Source organism: Oncorhynchus keta, unplaced genomic scaffold, assembly GCF_023373465.1.
Source record: "Oncorhynchus keta strain PuntledgeMale-10-30-2019 unplaced genomic scaffold, Oket_V2 Un_contig_27374_pilon_pilon, whole genome shotgun sequence".
NCBI classification, from domain to species: domain Eukaryota; kingdom Metazoa; phylum Chordata; class Actinopteri; order Salmoniformes; family Salmonidae; genus Oncorhynchus; species Oncorhynchus keta.
The window spans coordinates 37501-60000 of NW_026285490.1; the positions used below are offsets into that span (position 1 = coordinate 37501).

The 22500-nt window shown below is 42.9% G+C and overlaps 1 protein-coding gene and 1 long non-coding RNA gene across 3 annotated transcripts in view; one reads left to right on the forward strand and one right to left on the reverse strand.

The window, feature by feature from the left end:
* The window catches only part of LOC127922851 (dystrophin-like), a gene marked incomplete at both ends in the record, with an annotated part of 61419 nt that overhangs the window by 24342 nt on the left and 14577 nt on the right, over positions 1-22500 (forward strand). Inside the window, one exon of the mRNA XM_052506725.1 lies at positions 9356-9474. Coding sequence (XP_052362685.1) covers positions 9356-9474 — 119 coding nt within the window. The remainder of the gene's footprint in view (positions 1-9355; positions 9475-22500) is intronic.
* On the reverse strand, positions 10159-11545 carry LOC127922850 (uncharacterized). Of its 2 annotated transcripts, none has more exons than XR_008112608.1 (3): positions 11342-11545; positions 11000-11227; positions 10159-10401 (listed from the first exon to the last, which is right to left on the reverse strand). It is a non-coding gene; the product is annotated as an uncharacterized LOC127922850 (long non-coding RNA). The 2 variants fall into 2 exon arrangements; XR_008112609.1 differs by having other exon boundaries at positions 10962-11227.

A 22500-nucleotide genomic window follows, 5' to 3' on the forward strand; every position in this document is an offset into this window, starting at 1 on the left:
CACAAATCAACATTGCATCAATTGTTGATCATTAAACATCTCATGCATCATGTACTCGTAATCATCCTCATTTTCGTTGGAATTGGAAACATTTATCGGCTGTATTTCAGCTACACGTTTCTTCTCATACATTTTCACACCACCAATGTTCTATAAACACCAGGGAAGTCCGTCTTACACACCACCAATGTTCTATAAACACCAGGGAAGTCCGTCTTTCACACCACCAATGTTCTATAAACACCAGGGAAGTCCGTCTTTCACACCACCAATGTTCTATAAACACCAGGGAAGTCCGTTTTCACACCACCAATGTTCTATAAACACCAGGGAAGTCCGTTTTCACACCACCAATGTTCTATAAACACCAGGGAAGTCCGTTTTCACACCACCAATGTTCTATAAACACCAGGGAAGTCCGTCTTTCACACCACCAATGTTCTATAAACACCAGGGAAGTCTGTTTTTCACACCACCAATGTTCTATAAACACCAGGGAAGTCCGTTTTCACACCACCAATGTTCTATAAACACCAGGGAAGTCCGTTTTTCACACCACCAATGTTCTATAAACACCAGGGAAATCCGTTTTCACACCACCAATGTTCTATAAACACCAGGGAAGTCCGTTTTCACACCACCAATGTTCTATAAACACCAGGGAAGTCCGTTTTCACACCACCAATGTTCTATAAACACCAGGGAAGTCCGTCTTTCACACCACCAATGTTCTATAAACACCAGGGAAGTCCATCTTTCACCACCAATGTTCTATAAACACCAGGGAAGTCCGTTTTCACACCACCAATGTTCTATAAACACCAGGGAAGTCCGTTTTCACACCACCAATGTTCTATAAACACCAGGGAAGTCTGTTTTCACACCACCAATGTTCTATAAACACCAGGGAAGTCCGTTTTCACACCACCAATGTTCTATAAACACCAGGGAAGTCCGTTTTCACACCACCAATGTTCTATAAACACCAGGGAAGTCCGTTTTCACACCACCAATGTTCTATAAACACCAGGGAAGTCCGTTTTCACACCACCAATGTTCTATAAACACCAGGGAAGTCCGTGTTTTCACACCACCAATGTTCTATAAACACCAGGGAAGTCCGTTTTCACACCACCAATGTTCTATAAACACCAGGGAAGTCTGTTTTCACACCACCAATGTTCTATAAACACCAGGGAAGTCTGTTTTTCACACCACCAATGTTCTATAAACACCAGGGAAGTCTGTTTTCACACCACCAATGTTCTATAAACACCAGGGAAGTCTGTTTTTCCCACCACCAATGTTCTATAAACACCAGGGAAGTCCGTCTTTCACACCACCAATGTTCTATAAACACCAGGGAAGTCCGTTTTCACACCACCAATGTTCTATAAACACCAGGGAAGTCCGTCTTTCACACCACCAATGTTCTATAAACACCAGGGAAGTCCATCTTTCACACCACCAATGTTCTATAAACACCAGGGAAGTCCGTTTTCACACCACCAATGTTCTATAAACACCAGGGAAGTCCGTTTTCACACCACCAATGTTCTATAAACACCAGGGAAGTCCGTTTTCACACCACCAATGTTCTATAAACACCAGGGAAGTCCATTTTTTCACCACCCTTCAATAGCTACAAACAGACAGGCCAGGACATACAGGACCAATGTTCTATAAACACCAGGGAAGTCCGATTTTCACACCACCAATGTTCTATAAACACCAGGGAGGAGTCCGTCTTTCACACTTAACAAAAGTTCTATAAACACCAGGGAAGTCCGTCAATTTACACTAACACCACCAATGACCAGGACATGATGGGAAACTCAATAAACACCAGGGAAGTCAGGGAGGTGGATGGAGGTAGATGGAAGTAGATGGAGGAATATGGAGGTAGATGGAAGTAGATGGAGGTGGATGGAGGAATATCTTTCACACCACCAATGTTCTATGGAGGTAATGGTGGACATGGAGGGAAGGTAGATGGTGGATTTTCACACCACCAATGTTCTATAAACACCAGGAAGTCCGATGGAGGTTTCACACCACCAATGATGGTATAAACACCATGGAAGATCCGTGGATTTCACACCACCAATGTTCTATAAACACCAGGGAAGTGGAGGTAGATGGAGGTTCACACCACCAATGTTGGTGGATAAACACCAGGGAAGTCCGTCTTTGGAGGAATACCAGGTAGAATGTTCTATAAACACCAGATGGAGGAGTATGTTGGATGGACCATATGGAGGTATAAGGTGGACACCAGGGAAGTAGATTTCACAGGACCAATGTTCTATAAACACCAGGTAGAAGGTGGAGGTTCACACCAGGAATATGTTCTATAAACAGGTGGATGGAAGTGGATGGGGGTAGATGGTTCACACCACCAATGTTCTATAAACATGGAGGTGGAAGTCCGTCTTTCACACCACCAATGTTCTATAAACACATCAGGGAAGTCTGTCTTTCACACCACATCAATGTTCTATAAACATCAGGGAAGTCCTCTTTCACACCACCACTGTTCATCATAAACACCAGGTATCAACACATAAACATCCTGTATCAACACATTACATCACCATCAACAATGTTCTATAAACACAGGGAACATCCGTATCAACACATTTCACACCACCAATGTTCTATAAACACTAACACATAAACATCCGTCAACACTTTCATCACCACCAATGTTCTATAAACACCAGGGAAGTCCGTACTTTAACACATAACACATGTTCTATACTAACACCAATGTACTAACACTAATAAATGTTCTATAAACACCAGGGACATCACCTCTGTCTTTCACACACAAATCATCACCAGCTGTATCAACACATAATACATCACCCTCTGTATCAAAGTCCTGTCTTCAACACACCACCAATGTTCTATAAACACCAGGGAAGTCTGTTTCACACCACCAATGTTCTATAAACACCAGGGAAGTCCGTATTTCACACCACCAATGTTCTATAAACATCAGGGAAACACGTTTTACACACCACCAATGTTCTATAAACACCAGGAAGTCTGTTTTCACACCACCTATAACACATAAGTACATGTTACTAACACATAAACACCCTGTATCAACACATAATACATCCGCTTTCACACACATAATACATCACTCTGTATCAACAATCACCCGCTGTATCAACACATAATACATCACCCTCACATAATACATCTGTCTTTCACACCACATCAATGTAACTATAAACACCATAAACATCACCCGCTGTATTAACACATCACCATAATAATGTTCTATCAACACATAACACATCACCCCTGTAACACATTCATCACCCCTGTACTGACATAATCATATATCAACACATAATACATCACCCGCTTATCAACACCAATGTTCAACACATAATACACCCTTTGTATCCACATTCATCACTGTATCAACACAAACATCACCCTATATCAACACATAATACACTAACACATAATACATCAGCTGTATCAACACATAATACATCACCCCTGTTAACTAACACATAACACATCACCCCTGTACTAACACATAATACATCACCCGCTGTATCAACACCATCATGTTGTATCAACACACCAGCTGTATCAACACATAAACATCACGTCTGTATCAACACATAATACATCACCAATGTTGTATAAACACATCAGGTATCAACACATAATACAACAGTCTTCAACACATAATACATCACCCACTGTATCTAACACATAAATCACCAGCTGGATAATACATCACCCCCGTACTAACACATAATCATCACCCCTGTACCACATAATACATCACCCACTGTATCAAACCACTAACACATAATACATCACCCGTGTATCACACATAACACATCAATGTACTAACACATAATACATCACCCTCTGTATCAACATGGATACATCACCCACTGTATCAACACACTAACACATCACCCCTGTACTAACACATAATACATCAGGTACTAACACATAATACATCTGTATCAACACACATCAGATGGAAGTAGATCTGTATCAACACATAATACATCACCAATGAGGTCAACACATAATACATCACCCTCTGTATCAACACATAATACATCCCTCTGTATCAACACATAATACATCACCCACTGTATCAACACCACTAACACATAATACATCAGGTGGATCAACACATAACACATCATGGAGGTACTAACAGGTACATCACCCGCTGTATCAACACATAACACACCCCCTGGGAAGTAATACATCACCCCTGTACTAACACATAATACATCACCCGCTGTATCAACACATAATACATCATGGATCAACACATAATAATCACTGTATCAACAGGGGATACATCACCCTCTGGATCAACACATAATACATCACCCTCTGTATCAACACATAATACATCTGTATAAACACCACTGGACATAATACATCACCCGGTGTATCAACAGGTAACACATGGAATACATCATGTATCAAGGTAGATGGAGGTGGATCACACCAGGTGGATGGATAATACATCATGTATCAATACCATGGAGGTAGATGGAGCTGTATCACACTAACACATAATACATCAGGTGGATCTATAATACATCCAGATGGAACTAACACATAATACATCAGTGGATCAACACCACTAACAATAATACATCAGCTGTATCAACACATAATACATCACCCTCTGTATCAACACATGGAGGTATCAACAATATACATCAGGTGTATCAACACATAATACATCACCCTCTGTATCAACACATAATACATCACCCACTGTAAACACCACTGGAGGTGGATCACCCGGTGGATCAACACATAACACATCACCCCTGTACTAACACATAATATCACCCGCTGTATCAACACATAACACATCACCCCTGTACTAACACATAATACATCACCCCTAGATAACAGGTACATCATGGATCAAACATAATACATCACCCGCTGTATCAACACATAATACATCACCCGCTGTATCAACAGACATCACTGTATCAACAGGTAAGATCACCCTCTGTATCAACACATAATACATCACCCTGTATCTAACACATAATACATTAGTATCAGACCATATAATACATCACCCTCTGTATGGAAACATAAGTACATCAGCTGTATCAACACATAATACATCAGCTGTATCAACACATAATACATCACCTCTGTATCAATACCACTAACACAAAATACATCACCCGCTGTATCATCACACTAACACATAATACATGTATCAAACATAATACATCACCCTGGATGGAACACATAATACATCAGGTGTATCAACAGTAATACATCAGGTGGAAGGATAATGGATGGGTATCAACACATAATACATCAGGTGGATCAACACATAATACAGCTGTATCAACACATAATACATCAGTATGGACACATAATACATCACCCTCTGTATCAACACATGGACATCACCCTCTGTATCAACACATAATACATCACCCTCTGTATCAACACATAATACATCACCCACTGTATCAACACCACTAACACATAATACATCACCCTCTGTATCAACACATAATACATCACCCTCTGTATCAACACATAATACATCACCCGCTGTATCAACACATAATACATCACCCTCTGTATCAACACATAATACATCACCCTCTGTATCAACACATAATACATCACCCGCTGTATCAACACATAATACATCAGTATCAACACCACTAACACATAATACATCACCCTCTGTATAACACATAATACATCACCCTCTGTATCAACACATAATACATCACCCTCTGTATCAACACATAATACATCATGGAGTATCAACACATAATACATCACCCTCTGTATCAACACATAATACATCACCTCTGTATCAACACATAATACATCACCCTCTGTAGATGGACACATAATACATCACCCGCTGTATCAACACCATAACACATAATACATCACCCTCTGTATCAACACATGGATCAACACATAATACATCAGTAGATGTAGGTCAACACATAATACATCACCCTCTGTATCAATACCACTAACACAAAATACATCACCCGCTGTAGACCACTAACACATAATACATCACCCTCTGTATCAACACATAATACATCACCCTCTGTATCAACACCACTAACACATAATACATCACCCTCTGTATGGTAATACATCACCCCCTGTACTAACACATAATACATCACCCTCTGTATCAACACATAATACATCACCCTCTGTATCAACACATAATACATCACCCGCTGTATCAACACATAATACATCACCCTCTGTATCAACACCACTAACACATAATACATCACCCTCTGTATCAACACATAATACATCACCCTCTGTATCAACACATAATACATCACCCTCTGTATCAACACATAATACATCACCCGCTGTATCAACACATAATACATCACCCTCTGTATCAACACCACTAACACATAATACATCACCCTCTGTATCAACACATAATACATCACCCTCTGTATCAACACATAATACATCACCCCCTGTACTAACACATAATACATCACCCTCTGTATCAACACATAATACATCACCCTCTGTATCAACACATAATACACTGTATCAACACATAATACATCACCCTCTGTATCAACACATAATACATCACCCGCTGTATCAACACATAATACATCACCCTCTGTATCAACACATAATACATCACTACAACACATAATACATCACCCGCTGTATCAACACATAATACATCACCCTCTGTATCAACACATAATACATCACCCTCTGTATCAAATACATCACCCTCTGTATCAACACATAATACATCACCCTCTGTATCATAATACATCACCACGCTGTTCAACACATAATACATCACCCTCTGTATCAACACATAATACATCACCCTCTGTATCAACACATAATACATCACCCTCTGTATCAACACATAATACACTCTGTATCAACACATAATACATCACCTCTGTATCAACACATAATACATCATAATATCATCACCATCACTGTATCAACACATAATACATCACCCTCTGTATCAACACATAATACATCACCCGCTGTATCAACACATAATAGATCACCCTCTGTATCAACACATAATACATCACCCTCTGTATCAACACATAATACATCACCCCTGTACACACATAATACATCACCCTCTGTATCAACACATAATACATCACCCTCTGTATCAACACATAATACATCACCCGCTGGAACACATAATACATCACCCTCTGTATCAACACATAATACATCACCCTCTGTATCAACACCACTAACACATAATACATCACCCACTGTATCAACACATAATACATCAGCTGTTCAACACATTGGACTCTGTATCAACACATAATACATCACCCTCTGTATCAACACATAATACATCACCCTCTGTATCAACACATAATACATCACCCTCTGTATCAACACATAATACATCACCCGCTGTATCAACACATAATACATCACCCTCTGTATCAACACATAATACATCACCCTCTGTATCAACACATAATACATCACCCTCTGTATCAACACATAATACATCACCCTCTGTATCAACACATAATACATCACCCTCTGTATCAACACATAATACATCACCCGCTGTATCAACACATAATACATCACCCTCTGTATCAACACATAATACATCACCCTCTGTATCAACACATAATACATCACCCGCTGTATCAACACATAATACATCACCCTCTGTATCAACACATAATACATCACCCTCTGTATCAACACATAATCAATGTACTAACATCACCCTCTGTATCAACACATAATACATCACCCGTGGGTAACACATAATACATCACCCTCTGTATCAACACATAATACATCACCCTCTGTACTAACACATAATACATCACCCCTGTACTAACACATAATACATTGTATCAACACATAATACATCACCCTCTGTATCAACACATAATACATCACCCTCTGTATCAACACCACTAACACATAATACATCACCCTGTACTAACACATAATACATCACCCTCTGTATCAACACATAATACATCACCCTCTGTACAACACATAATACATCACCATCTGTATCAACACATAATACATCACCATCTGTATCAACACATAATACATCACCCTCTGTATCAATCACCCCTGTACTAATAATACATCACCCTCTGTATCAACACATGATACATCACCCGCTGTACTAACACATAGTACATCAGTATAGATGGGTGGGTTGTGTGTGTATGCAGGTGTTGTGTAAACGTCGGGCAAAAACAAACTAATGTCCAGGCCTTACTTCATTGGGCCTTAAGTCTAGGTCCAAAACGCTTCTTAACAGCTTCTACACCCAAGAGATAAGACCCTGAAGAGTTCATCAAATGGCCACCCAGACTATCTGCATTGTCGTCCCCTCCACCCTCTCTGTTGTGCTGTTGCTACTCTCTGTTTATTATCTATGCACTGTCACTTTAACTCTACCTACATGTACATATTACCTCAATTACCTCCACTAAGCGGTGCCCCTGCACATTGACTCTGTACCCCTCCTGTTTATAGGCAAGAGCCTGTCAGTAAGCGTTTCACTGTAAGGTCTACTACACCTGTTGTATTCGGAGCACGTGACAAATGACATTTGATTTGAATTGGGAGCTCTCTTAACATCTGTTTTCTGGTTCCTTTATAGACCTGCAGAGTTTCACTAACTGCTCTCCCAAGGCAGCAGGCCTGAGATACAGAATCATTGTTAAACTCATCAGAATACTTGGTAGTGGACACACCATCCTTTCCTGATAGAGAAAATCAACTTTTCGTTACCTATGTTAAATCTTAGGGGTGGCAGGGTAGCCTAGTGGTTAGAGTGTTGGACTAGTAACCGGAAGGTTGCAAGTTCAAACCTCCGAGCTGACAAGGTACGAATCTGTTGTTCTGCCCTGAACAGGCAGTTAACCCACTGTTCCCAGGCCGTCATTGAAAATAAGAATTTGTTCTTTAACTGACTTGTCTGGTTAAATAAAGGTAAAATAAAATGTATAAATCAGTCGAGTCAGGTCAGAGACATTCATCCATAACACTCATCCACACGTCGCAGGTCAGATGTTAGCTCTCAAATTCCTCAGTGGGTTATCCTTATTTTATCTGGCTCAAGGCAAGATTGTAAATTTGTGTCTGACCTCAGAACAGGATTCAATAAGAAAAACTCTAATCTACCCAGTCATCATCCAATCAGCTCTTCTACTCCTTTACCTGTTGGCATTTAGTCTGGAACAGAGTGGTCTGATTGGCTAGAGGATGTTTAGAGGATGAATCTGATTCTGGCTCATTCTGTTCCTGCCCCCTGCAGGCCCGAGCTGTTTGATTGGAGCATTGTGGAGAAGCAGAAGAGTGCCATGGAGAGATTGGATCACGCCTTCAGCAAGGCTGAGCAAACCCTGGGCATAGACAGACTGCTGGACGCTGAGGGTAAGATTCCTGACCCCTAACGCAGACCCTGACCCCTAACCCAACCCTAAACCTGACCCCTAACCCAGACCCTGACCCTAACCCAGACCCTGACCCCTAACCCAGACCCTAGACCCTAACCCAGACCCTAACCCCTAACCCAGACCCTAACCCTGACCCCTAACTCAGACCCTGACCCCTAACTCAGACCCTAACCCTGGCCCCTGACCCCTAACCCAGACCCCTAACCCTGACCCCTAACCCAGACCCTAACCCTGACCCCTAACCCAGACCCTGACCCCTAACCCAGACCCTAAGCCTGACCCCTAACCCAGACCCTAACCCTGGCCCCTAACCCAGACCCTAAGCCTGACCTCTAACCCTTCAGTAAGGTGGAGCGACCCCTGGGCACAGACTGCTGGACACTGAGAGGAAGAGACACCTGTATGGAGACAGTATATAATATAATGTCATCTGAAACCCCTCGGCATCTTCTTACTACGACATTGATCCAGAAGCCCATATGATGTCAGTATGGGGCCGTATTTACAGTCTTCACTTGGGCTCAAAAGTGAGGAATAGTTACAGTATTATCCTGTGCTGTTGTTTAAGCCAGTGAATCTCACCGTCGTCACGTCGGCGTGATTTAGGATTTCCAACCCCTTTTAAAACCTTTTACTGCAGTGGGTTAAATCAGGGCCAATCAGACTGTTTCTTGGTCGTCTTAAACAAATCTACTTTGTAACAACAGTATCCACCTCACACACATGGTTATGGGTTTAACAACAGTATCCACCTCACACACATGGTTATGGGTTTAACAACAGTATCCACCTCACACACATGGTTATGGGTTTAACAACAGTATCCACCTCACACACATGGTTATGGGTTTAACAACAGTATCTACCTCACACACATGGTTATGGGTTTAACAACAGTATCCACCTGACACACATGGTTATGGGTTTAACAACAGTATCTACCTCACACACATGGTTATGGGTTTAACAACAGTATCCACCTCACACACATGGTTATGGGTTTAACAACAGTATCCACCTCACACACATGGTTATGGGTTTAACAACAGTATCCACCTCACACACATGGTTATGGGTTTAACAACAGTATCCACCTCACACACATGGTTATGGGTTTAACAACAGTATCCACCTCACACACATGGTTATGGGTTTAACAACAGTATCCACCTCACACACATGGTTATGGGTTTAACAACAGTATCCACCTGACACACATGGTTATGGGTTTAACAACAGTATCCACCTCACACACATGGTTATGGGTTTAACAACAGTATCCACCTGACACACATGGTTATGGGTTTAACAACAGTATCCACCTCACACACATGGTTAACAACAGTATCCACCTCACACACATGGTTATGGGTTTAACAACAGTATCCACCTCACACACATGGTTATGGGTTTAACAACAGTATCCACCACACACATGGTTATGGGTTTAACAACAGTATCTACCTCACACACATGGTTATGGGTTTAACAACAGTATCTACCTCACACACATGGTTATGGGTTTAACAACAGTATCTACCTCACACACATGGTTATGGGTTTAACAACAGTATCCACCTCACACACATGGTTATGGGTTTAACAACAGTATCCACCTCACACACATGGTTATGGGTTTAACAACAGTATCCACCTCACACACATGGTTATGGGTTTAACAACAGTATCCACCTCACACACATGGTTATGGGTTTAACAACAGTATCTACCTCACACACATGGTTATGGGTTTAACAACAGTATCCACCTCACACACATGGTTATGGGTTTAACAACAGTATCCACCTCACACACATGGTTATGGGTTTAACAACAGTATCCACCTCACACACATGGTTATGGGTTTAACAACAGTATCCACCTCACACACATGGTTATGGGTTTAACAACAGTATCTACCTCACACACATGGTTATGGGTTTAACAACAGTATCCACCTCACACACATGGTTATGGGTTTAACAACAGTATCCACCTCACACACATGGTTATGGGTTTAACAACAGTATCCACCTCACACACATGGTTATGGGTTTAACATAAGAAGACACCTGTATCATGTCAGATATAGAGTTGAAATATCTTACATTTTGGTTTTCATCCCAACATTACACTTTATACATCACAGAAGACTGAAATATCTAACCGTTTCATAGAAACCCATGATTCCACATGGTGATTTGGTCATTTGACTACAGGAAAGGATACACCGTATGTTTGGGCTACAGAACATTGGATCATCATGGAGGCTGAGTTAGAGCTGTGTTTGTGAGAGAAAAAAAGTCTGTTGAGTCAGATTGGTTTGAGCTACAAACTATTTAAATCGATCTCTGAAAAGCTGAGGCTCTCAGGGACACCCCCGTGTGACATGTTTAGGTCTATGACCTCACAAGCTACAGAAGATGGTTAGAAGGTTCTTCTACACAAGCAGATCATTTTTTACATTTACATTTAAGTCACATGGTTATACAGAGGGTTTAACAACAGTAGGACATAGTGTCTCTAATACTGTAAGGGGTTCTTCTACATAGCAGATCATAGGACATAGTGTCTCTAATACTGTAAGGGTTCTTCCACAGATCATAGGACATAGTCTCTAATAATGTAAGGGGTTCTTCTACATAGCAGATCATAGGACATAGTGTCTCTTACTGTGGGTTCTTAACATAGCAGATCATAGGACATAGTCTCTAATACATGGTTAGGGGTTCTTAATAGACAGAAATCCAGGACATAGTGTCTATAATACATACATGATCATAGGTTATGGGTTTAACAACAGTATCTCTCACACACATGGTTATGGGTTCTTAACATAGATCATAGGAAATCCCAGGACATAGTGTCTCTAATACTGTAAATTTTGAGTTTTCTCATAGAACATTAAACCCCAGGACTGAAATATAATACTGTAAGGGGTTCTTCTACATAGATCATAGAAACCCATGATTATAATACTGTAAGGGTTCTTTCATAGATTTGGTTTGAAACCCTACAGGACAAGTGTCTCTAATACTAGGGGTTCTTCTACATAGATCATAGGATCCATGTTTACAGTGTGGATCTATAAACTGGGGGCTACATAGTTAGGAAACCCCAGGACATGTGTCTCTAATTGTAAGAGGGTTCTTTGAGTCAGATCATAGGAAACCCAAACATAGTGTCTAAATCTGTAAGGGGTTCTTCTCATAGAAAGGAAAGGCCCCAGGACATAGTGTCTATAATACTGTAAGGGGTTCTTCTTAGATCTATGACCAGGACATAGTGCTACAGAAGAGTCGCTAGAAGGTTCTTCTACATACAGATCATAGGAAACCCCAGGACATAGTGTCTCTAATACTGTAAGGGGTTCTTCTACATAGATCATAGGAATACCCCAGGACATAGTGTCTCTAATACTGTAAGGGGTTCTTCTACATAGGAAACCCAGATCATAGGACATAGTGTCTCTAATACTGTAAGGGTTCTTTCATAGATCATAGCAGATCATAGGACATAGTGTCTCTAATACTGTAAGGGGTTCTTCTACATAGATCATGATCATAGTGTCTCTAATACTGTAAGGGGTTCTTCTACATAGATCATAGGAAACCCCAGGACATAGTGTCTCTAATACTGTAAGGGGTTCTTCTACATAGATCATAGGAAACCCCAGGACATAGTGTCTCTAATACTGTAAGGGGTTCTTCTACATAGATTAGGAAACCCTACATAGATCATAGGAAACCCCAGGACATAGTGTCTATAATACTGTAAGGGGTTCTTCTACATAGATCATAGGAAACCCCAGGACAACTGGTTTTTGCTTTGGTGGACCTTATGTTTTGTATTGGCATTTGTCAATAAAACGCATGAATACAACTGTTTATTTATTTATTTAGTTGACTCTTTGCAAACTGGAAACCACATATCCCGAGGCTGCATTCATTGTAGCTGGGGATTTTAACAAGGCTAATCGTGAAAACAATACTCCCTAAATTGTATCAGCATATCGATTGCGCAACCAGGGCTGGTAAAACCCTGGATCATTGTTATTCAAATTTTCGCGATGCATATAAGGCCCTCCCCCGCCCTCCTTTCGTAAAAGCTGACCACGACTCCATTTTGTTGCTCCCTGCCTACAGACAGAAACTAAAACAAGAAGCTCCCGCGCTCAGGTCTGTTCAACGCTGGTCCGACCAATCTGACTCCACACTCCAAGACTGCTTCCATCACGTGGACTGGGATATGTTTCGTATTGTGTCCAACAACAACATTGACGAATACGCTGATTCGATGAGCGAGTTCATTAGAAAGTGCATTGACGATGTCGTTCCCATAGCAACGATTAAAACATTCCCAAACCAGAAACCGTGGATTGATGGCAGCATTTGCGTGAAACTGAAAGCACGAACCACTGCTTCTAACCAGGGCAAGGTGACCGGAAACATGACCAAATAAAAACAGTGTAGCTATTCCCTCCACAAGGCAATCAAACAAGCTAAGCGTCAGTTTAGAGACAAAGTAGAGTCACAATTCAACGGCTCAGACACAAGAGGTATGTGGCAGGGTCTACAGTCAATCACGGACTACAAGAAGAAAACCAGCCCCGTCACGGACCAGGATGTCTTGCTCCCAGACAGACTAAATAACTTTTTTGCCCGCTTTGAGGACAACACCGTGCCACTGACACGGCCTGCAACCAAAACCTGCGGACTCTCCTTCACTGCAGCCGACGTGAGTAAAACATTTAAACGTGTCAACCCTCACAAGGCTGCTGGCCCAGACGGCATCCAAAGCCGCATCCTCAGAGCATGCGCAGACCAGCTGGCTGGTGTGTTTACGGACATATTTAATCAATCCTTATCCCAGTCTGCTGTTCCCACATGCTTCAAGAGGGCCACCATTGTCCCTGTTCCCAAGAAAGCTAAGGTAACTGAGCTAAACGACTACCGCCCCATAGCACTCACTTCCGTCATCATGAAGTGCTTTGAGAGACTAGTCAAAGACCATATCACCTCCACCCTACCTGACACCCTAGACCCACTCCAATTTGCTTACCGCCCAAATAGGTCCATAGACGATGCAATCTCAACCACACTGCACACTGCCCTAACCCATTTGGACAAGAGGAATACCTATGTGTGAATGCTGTTCATCGACTACAGCTCGGCATTTAACACCATAGTGCCCTCCAAGCTCGTCTTCAAGCTCGAGACCCTGGGTCTCGACCGCGCCCTTTGAAACTGAGTACTGGACTTCCTGACGGGCTGCCCCCAGGTGGTGAGGGTAGGTAACAACATCTCCACCCCGCTGATCCTCAACACTGGGGCCCCACAAGGGTGCGTTCTGAGCCCTCTCCTGTACTCCCTGTTCACCCACGACTGTGTGGCCATGCACGCCTCCAACTCAATCATCAAGTTTGCGGACGACACTACAGTGGCAGGCTTGATTACCAACAATGATTAGTCGGCCTACAGGGAGGAGGTGAGGGACCTCAGAGTGTGGTGTCAGGAAAATAACCTCACACTCAACGTCAACAAAACAAAGGAGATGATTGTGGACTTCAGGAAACAGCAGAGGGAGCACCCCCCTATCCATATCGATGGGACAGTAGTGGAGAGGGTAGTAAGTTTTAAGTTCCTCGGTGTACACATCACGGACAAACTGAATTGGTCCACCCACACAGACAGCATTGTGAAGAAGGCGCAGCAGCGCCTCTTCAAACTCAGGAGGCTGAAGAAATTCGGCTTGTCACCAAAAGCACTCACAAACTCATACAGATGCACTATCGAGAGCATCCTGTCGGGCTGTATCACCGCCTGGTACGGCAACTGCTCCGCCCACAACCGTAAGGCTCTCCAGAGGGTAGGCTGCTGCCAACACACTGACTCAAGTCCAGCCACTTTAATAATGGGAATTGATGAAATTGATGTAAAATATATCACTAGCCACTTTAAACAATGCTACTTAATATAATGTTTACATACCCTACATTACTCATCTCATATGTATATGTATATACTGTACTCTTATCATCTACTGCATCTTTATGTAACATGTATCACTAGCCACTTTAAACTATGACACTTTGTTTATATACCCTACATTACTCATCTCATATGTATATACTGTACTCTATACCATCTACTGCATCTTGCCTATGCCGTTCTGTACCATCACTCATTCATATATCTTTATGTACATATTCTTTATCCCTTTACACTTGTGTGTATAAGACAGTAGTTCTGGAATTTTTAGGTTAGATTACTCGTTGGTTATTACTGCATTGTCGGTACTAGAAGCACAAGCATTTCGCTACACTCGCATTAACATCTGCTAACCATGTGTATGTGACAAATACATTTGATTTGATTTGATGTGAAATAGTTTTGTGTTCTACTTGTAGCCCTGGTTGTCCTGAAAATACAATGTTAAAACACTTCATTGTGAGAATAAATATAAGGGCTGGACGTGCAGATCAATGAAAGTCAGATCAATGAGAAGCTGATTTTTGCTGTGGCCTTGGGATTGGTAGGGTTAATAAACAGCACTGTGTTAGTGTGTAAACAGGCCTAAGCAGGACATGACTTAGCAGGGTGGTGTTGAGGCATGGTGTTAGGTCCATGGTGTTAGGTCCATGGAGTTAGGTCCATGGTGTTAGGTCCATGGTGTTAGGTCCATGGTGTTAGGTCCATGGTGTTGAGGCATGGTGTTGAGGCATGGTGTTAGGTCCATGGTGTTAGGTCCATGGTGTTAGGTCCATGGTGTTAGGTCCATGGTGTTAGGTCCATGGTGTTGAGGCATGGTGTTGAGGCATGGTGTTAGGTCCATGGAGTTAGGTCCATGGTGGTGTTGAGGCATGGTGTTAGGTCCATGGTGTTAGGTCCATGGTGTTGAGGCATGGTGTTAGGTCCATGGTGTTGAGGCATGGTGTTGAGGCATGGTGTTAGGTCCATGGTGTTAGGTCCATGGTGTTGAGGCATGGTGTTGAGGCATGGTGTTAGGTCCATGGTGTTAGGTCCATGGTGTTAGGTCCATGGTGGTGTTGAGGCATGGTGTTAGGTCCATGGTACCACAGTATATTGTGCACTGTGGCGTAGTCCCATGGTCCAGTATGAATTAGTATTCAGTGGACAGATTGTCATCTGCCCCGTCCTAATCAATTATGACACTGGTGTCATGCTCTCATTGAGACGTTAAATAGTCCCAATCACAGAGTGCTAACTATACACCAATGGAATATGGTGGAGCAGAATGCTGATTGGCTACGGCCTAGTAGATTCTGGTCACCTTGGCGATGAAAAGAGATAATCTGGGAGATATGAATTGCATTAATAACTGGGCTTATTGAGGATGTTATGATTGGTGATGTCATTGTTATGCCCTGCCCAGTCATGTAATGATTGGTGATGTCATTGTTATGCCCTGCCCAGTCATGTTATGATTGGTGATGTCATTGTTATGCCCTGCCCAGTCATGTTATAATTGGTGATGTCATTGGTATGCCCTGCCCATTCATGTTATGATTGGAGATTGTGATGTTATGCCCAGTCATGTTATGATTGGTGATTGTGATGTTATGCCCTGCCCAGTCATGTTATGATTGGTGATGTCATTGTTATGCCCTGCCCAGTCATGTTATGATTGGTGATGTCATTGTTATGCCCTGCCCAGTCATGTTATAATTGGTGATGTCATTGGTATGCCCTACCCATTCATGTTATGATTGGTGATTGTGATGTTATGCCCAGTCATGTTATGATTGGTGATTGTGATGTTATACCCAGTCATGTTATGATTGGTGATTGTGATGTTATGCCCAGTCATGTTATGATTGGTGATTGTGATATCTGAGGGTGGTATGTTTCTGATGTCATGATATAACCACAGCTGTTTGAATAATAACAGGGGGGTACATTGCTACTAATGATAGTGCAGTAACATGCTAGCTGTTCCCATAGACTTCCAGTCGTTGAACCAAGGAAGATCCATTTCAAAGAGGCGGAAATATAAATATATACAGATTTAAAATTACATCATTTTTTGCAGCAGTGGCAACAATTTAGTAGCGGAGGGCCACCGCTGCTAGATGAATATAGGGGAAACACTGGCTTCTTATTTCTAGTTGATAGAACTGTTGTGGTTGAGTGATGCGTCATCCATCCTATATCATCCCACTATAGGAGTGGGAGTTGTATCTCCCTCTTATTTCTAGTTGATATAACTGTTGTGGTTGAGTGATACGTCATCCTATATCATCCCACTATAGGAGTGGGAGTTGTATCTCCCTCTTATTTCTAGTTGATATAACTGTTGTGGTTGAGTGATACGTCATCCTATATCATCCCACTATAGGAGTGGGAGTTGTATCTCTCTCTTATCTCTTATTTCTAGTTGATATAACTGTTGTGGTTGAGTGATACGTCATCCTATATCATCCCACTATAGGAGTGGGAGTTGTATCTCCCTCTTATTTCTAGTTGATATAACTGTTGTGGTTGAGTGATACGTCATCCTATATCATCCCACTATAGGAGTAGGAGTTGTATCTCCCTCTTATTTCTAGTTGATATAACTGTTGTGGTTGAGTGATACGTCATCCTATATCATCCCACTATAGGAGTGGGAGTTGTATCTCCCTCTTATTTCTAGTTGATATAACTGTTGTGGTTGAGTGATACGTCATCCTATATCATCCCACTATAGGAGTGGGAGTTGTATCTCCCTCTTATTTCTAGTTGATATAACTGTTGTGGTTGAGTGATACGTCATCCTATATCATCCCACTATAGGAGTGGGAGTTGTATCTCCCTCTTATTTCTAGTTGATATAACTGTTGTGGTTGAGTGATACGTCATCCTATATCATCCCACTATAGGAGTGGGAGTTGTATCTCCCTCTTATTTCTAGGAATCTAGGTGATATATTTGTCCCATGTGGTCATGTGATATACAGTATGTTGCTTCTGTTAGCTGTGTGAAATATATCAGTCCTCCTCCTCCTGCGTGGCTATTTGATATAGCCCACCCTAGTGGTTTGGTGATATATATTGCCTGGTGGCTCCCAGTGTGTGTGTGTGTGCGTGTGTGTGTCTTATTGTGTGTTGTATGTGTTGTGTGTGTGTGTGTGTGTGTGTCATGTGTGTATCTAATATATTTCTAGTTGATATAACTGTTGTGGTTGAGTGATACGTCATCCTATATCATCCCACTATGTGTGTGTGTTGTATGTGTCTTATGTCTAGTTGTATGTGTGTGTGTGTGTGTGTGTGTGTGTGTGTGTGCGCGTGTGTGTGCGTGCGTGCATGCGTGTGTGTGTGTGATTCATGATATATTGCTCTGGTGGCAGTGTGTGTGATATGTGATGCTCTCAATGTGATCTGTCTCTGTCAGTTATTATCAGAGAGACAGATCTGTAGTGGTTACAGTGGGACGCACACTGCCCTCACTACATCCTCGTTTGTCCTCAGCGAGAGACATAGAGGGAAGGAGAAAGTGACAGGGAAGGAGATCAGGGAGAGAGAGAGAGTTGGGAGAGATATATTTGAGTGGAGAGTGAGAGAGAGAGAGAGAGAGAGAGAGAGAGAGAGAGATAGAGAGAGAGAGAGAGTGAGAGTGAGAGAGAGAGAGAGAGAGAGAGAGAGAGAGAGAGAGAGAGAGAGGGCTATTTGTAGGGGCACAGAGAGAAAGAGTGAGGGTTGATGAGGCTGAGGGATGTTGTGGTGATGTCTGTCTGTCTGTCTACTGAACAGACTGAATCAGCACAGATCTGAGGGGTGAGTGTAGGGGCACAGAGAGAGAGGGGGTGAGTGTAGGGGCACAGAGAGAGGGGGTGAGTGTAGGGGCACAAGAGAAAGTGTCAGGGGTTGATGAGGCTGAGGGATGTTGTGGTGATGTCTGTCTGTCTGTCTGTCTGTCTACTGAACAGACTGAATCAGCACAGAGAGAGAGGGGAGAGTGTAGGGGCACAGAGAGAGAGAGAGGAGGTGAGTGAGGGGCACAGAGAGAGAGGGGGTGAGTGTAGGGGCACAGAGAGAAAGAGTGAGGGTTGATGAGGCTGAGGGATGTTGTGGATGGTCTGTCTGTCTGTCTGTCTGTCTACTGAACAGACTGAATCAGCACAGAGCCAGTTGGAGCTGCAGCTGAGGCATTCATTAACATGGCTAGCTACCTCACACTCCGATGGGAGACTATAAAGACAAGGTGCATCCTAAATAGGGCCCTGGTCTAAAGTAGTGCACTATATAGGAATAGGGCCCTGGTCTAAAGTAGTGCACTATATAGGGAATAGGGCCCTGGTCTAAAGTAGTGCACTATATAGGGAATAGGGCCCTGGTCTAAAGTAGTGCACTATATAGGGCCCTGGTCTAAAGTAGGAATAGGGAAAAAAGGTATTAGTTGGGTTATGTCCTAAATGGCACCCTATTCCTATATAGTGCACTACTTTTGACCACGACCCACATATTGACTCACTCAGAAGTAGTTCACTATATTTGGAGTAAAGCATAATTTCAGACGTACCCCTTGTGTGATTCTACCTCAGCATCAACTAAACTGCACTCTCTCTCCTTCTACCAACCACTTATCTTCCCTCTGGGCTCAACACACCACCCTGCCATCCATCAGTTTCTATGGTTCCCATTATTCTGGTCTCCAGTTACCTCTGTGTGATGGATTAGGTGAGGGGGTTGAGTCTTTTCAAAGTACCACTGAAGCCTTTAATTCGAGTGTTTTCAGATAGTGTGGGTGGACTATTTTTTGGCAAAGCGCTCCAGGCGTCTCAAGTGGAAAATAGTTCAACTTTTGTGCAGTAACAGTGCTGGGAAAACGGCGGTGTGATCGATGACTCTGGCATCAATTACTCTGCTCTTTATTAACTGCTGTGCCATCCATTACAGTGGCTGGTGGATACGGTCTTAATGAAGGCAGATGTGGCTGTAGTCTAGCAGCATGTCAGACAGCTAAAACTCCACACACAGCTCTGTATAGATGATACATTGTTTTCTATCACAATGATGTGTCCCTCTGAACATCATCATGACTACAGAGGAAGAGAGGATGAGAGGGAAATAGAGAGAGGGAGAAGGAGAGGTAGAGAGAGGGAGTGGTGGAGAGGTATTGTAGAGAAGGAGAGAGAGGACGAGGTAGAGAGAAAGGTAGAGAGGAGATGAGAGGTATTGTAGAGATGGAGAGGAGGAGGAGGTAGAGAGAGAGAGGTAGAGGTGGATAGGAGAGGTATTGTAGAGAAGGAGAGAGATGACGAGGTAGAGAGAGAGGTAGAGAGGAGAGGAGAGGAGAGGTATTGTAGAGATGGAGAGAGAGGAGGTGGAGAGGAGAGGTATTGTAGAGAAGGAGAGAGAGGAGGAGGTAGAGAGAGAGAGGTAGAGGTGGAGAGGAGAGGTATTGTAGAGAAGGGGAGAGAGGAGGAGGTAGAGAGGTAGAGTTGGAGAGGAGAGGTATTGTAGAGAAGGAGAGAGAGAGGAGGTGGAGAGGTAGAGGTGGAGAGGAGAGGTATTGTAGAGAAGGAGAGAGAGGTGGAGAGGAGAGGTACTGTAGAGAAGGAGAGGTACTGTAGGAAGGAGGAGAGAGGAGGTAGAGGTAGAGGTGGAGAGGAGAGGTATTGTAGAGAAGGAGAGAGAGAGGAGGTAGAGAGGTAGAGGTGGAGAGGAGAGGTATTGTAGAGAAGGAGGTAGAGGTAGAGAGGAGAGGTACTGTAGAGAAGGAGAGAGAGTGCCATGTCTGTGATGAGAGAGAGGTGGGGGTAGAGAGGTAGAGGTGGAGAGGAGAGGTACTGTAGAGAAGGATGTAGAGGTAGAGAGGAGAGGTACTGTAGAGAAGGAGGTAGAGGTAGAGAGGAGAGGTACTGTAGAGGAGAGAGAGGTCCATGTCTGTGATGAGAGAGAGGAGGAGGTAGAGAGAGAGGTGGAGAGGAGAGGTATTGTAGAGAAGGAGAGAGAGGTAGAGAGGAGAGGTATTGTAGAGAAGGAGAGAGAGGAGGAGGTAGAGAGGTAGAGGTGGAGAGGAGAGAGAGGAGGAGGTAGAGAGGTAGAGGTAGAGAGGAGAGGAGAGGTATTGTAGAGAAGGAGAGAGAGGAGGAGGTAGAGAGGTAGAGGTAGAGAGGAGAGGAGAGGTATTGTAGAGGAGAGAGAGAGAGGAGGAGGTAGAGAGGAGAGGTATTGTAGAGAAGGAGAGAGAGGTCCATGTCTGTGATGAGAGAGAGAACGAGGGAAACAGAGAAAGCAGTGCCATGTCTGGGATGAGGGAGAGAGAATGTCTGGGATGAGGGAAACAGAGAAAGCAGTGCCATGTCTGGGATGAGAGAGAGAACGAGGGAAACAGAGAAAGCAGTGCCATGTCTGGGATGATTGTGTCGATGTGATTGAGTCTCATCAGCAGTAATGAGATATCAAATGGTTCCTGTCGGCCAGGTTATTAGCAGGCTGAATGAGGCAATAAACACAGAGGTATAAATAGACCAGGGAGCGTCTTATATAGAATACAGACAGGATTCAGACAGAATACAGACAGGATTCAGACAGACTACAGACAGGATTCAGACAGACTACAGACAGGATTCAGACAGACTACAGACAGACTACAGACAGGATTCAGACAGACTACAGACAGGATTCAGACAGACTACAGACAGGATTCAGACAGAATACAGACAGAATACAGACACACATTGCTGCTGCAGGCAGGGACATAAACCCCTCATACCAGTGCATTAAAACCTATGTATGTTCTCATATAGAGATAGATGTAGAGGTGAGAGACAGAGAGAGTAGGAGAACTAGAGAGTAGGATAATGAGAGAGTAGGAGGCAGAGAGAGTAGGAGACATAGAGAGTAGGAGACAAAGAGAGTAGGAAAAAGAGAGAGTAGGAGAACGAGAGAGTAGGAGAACTAGAGAGTAGGAGACAGAGAGAGTAGGAGACAGAGAGAGTAGGAGAGTAGGAGAAAGAGAGAGTAGGAGAAAGAGAGAGTAGGAGACAGAGAGAG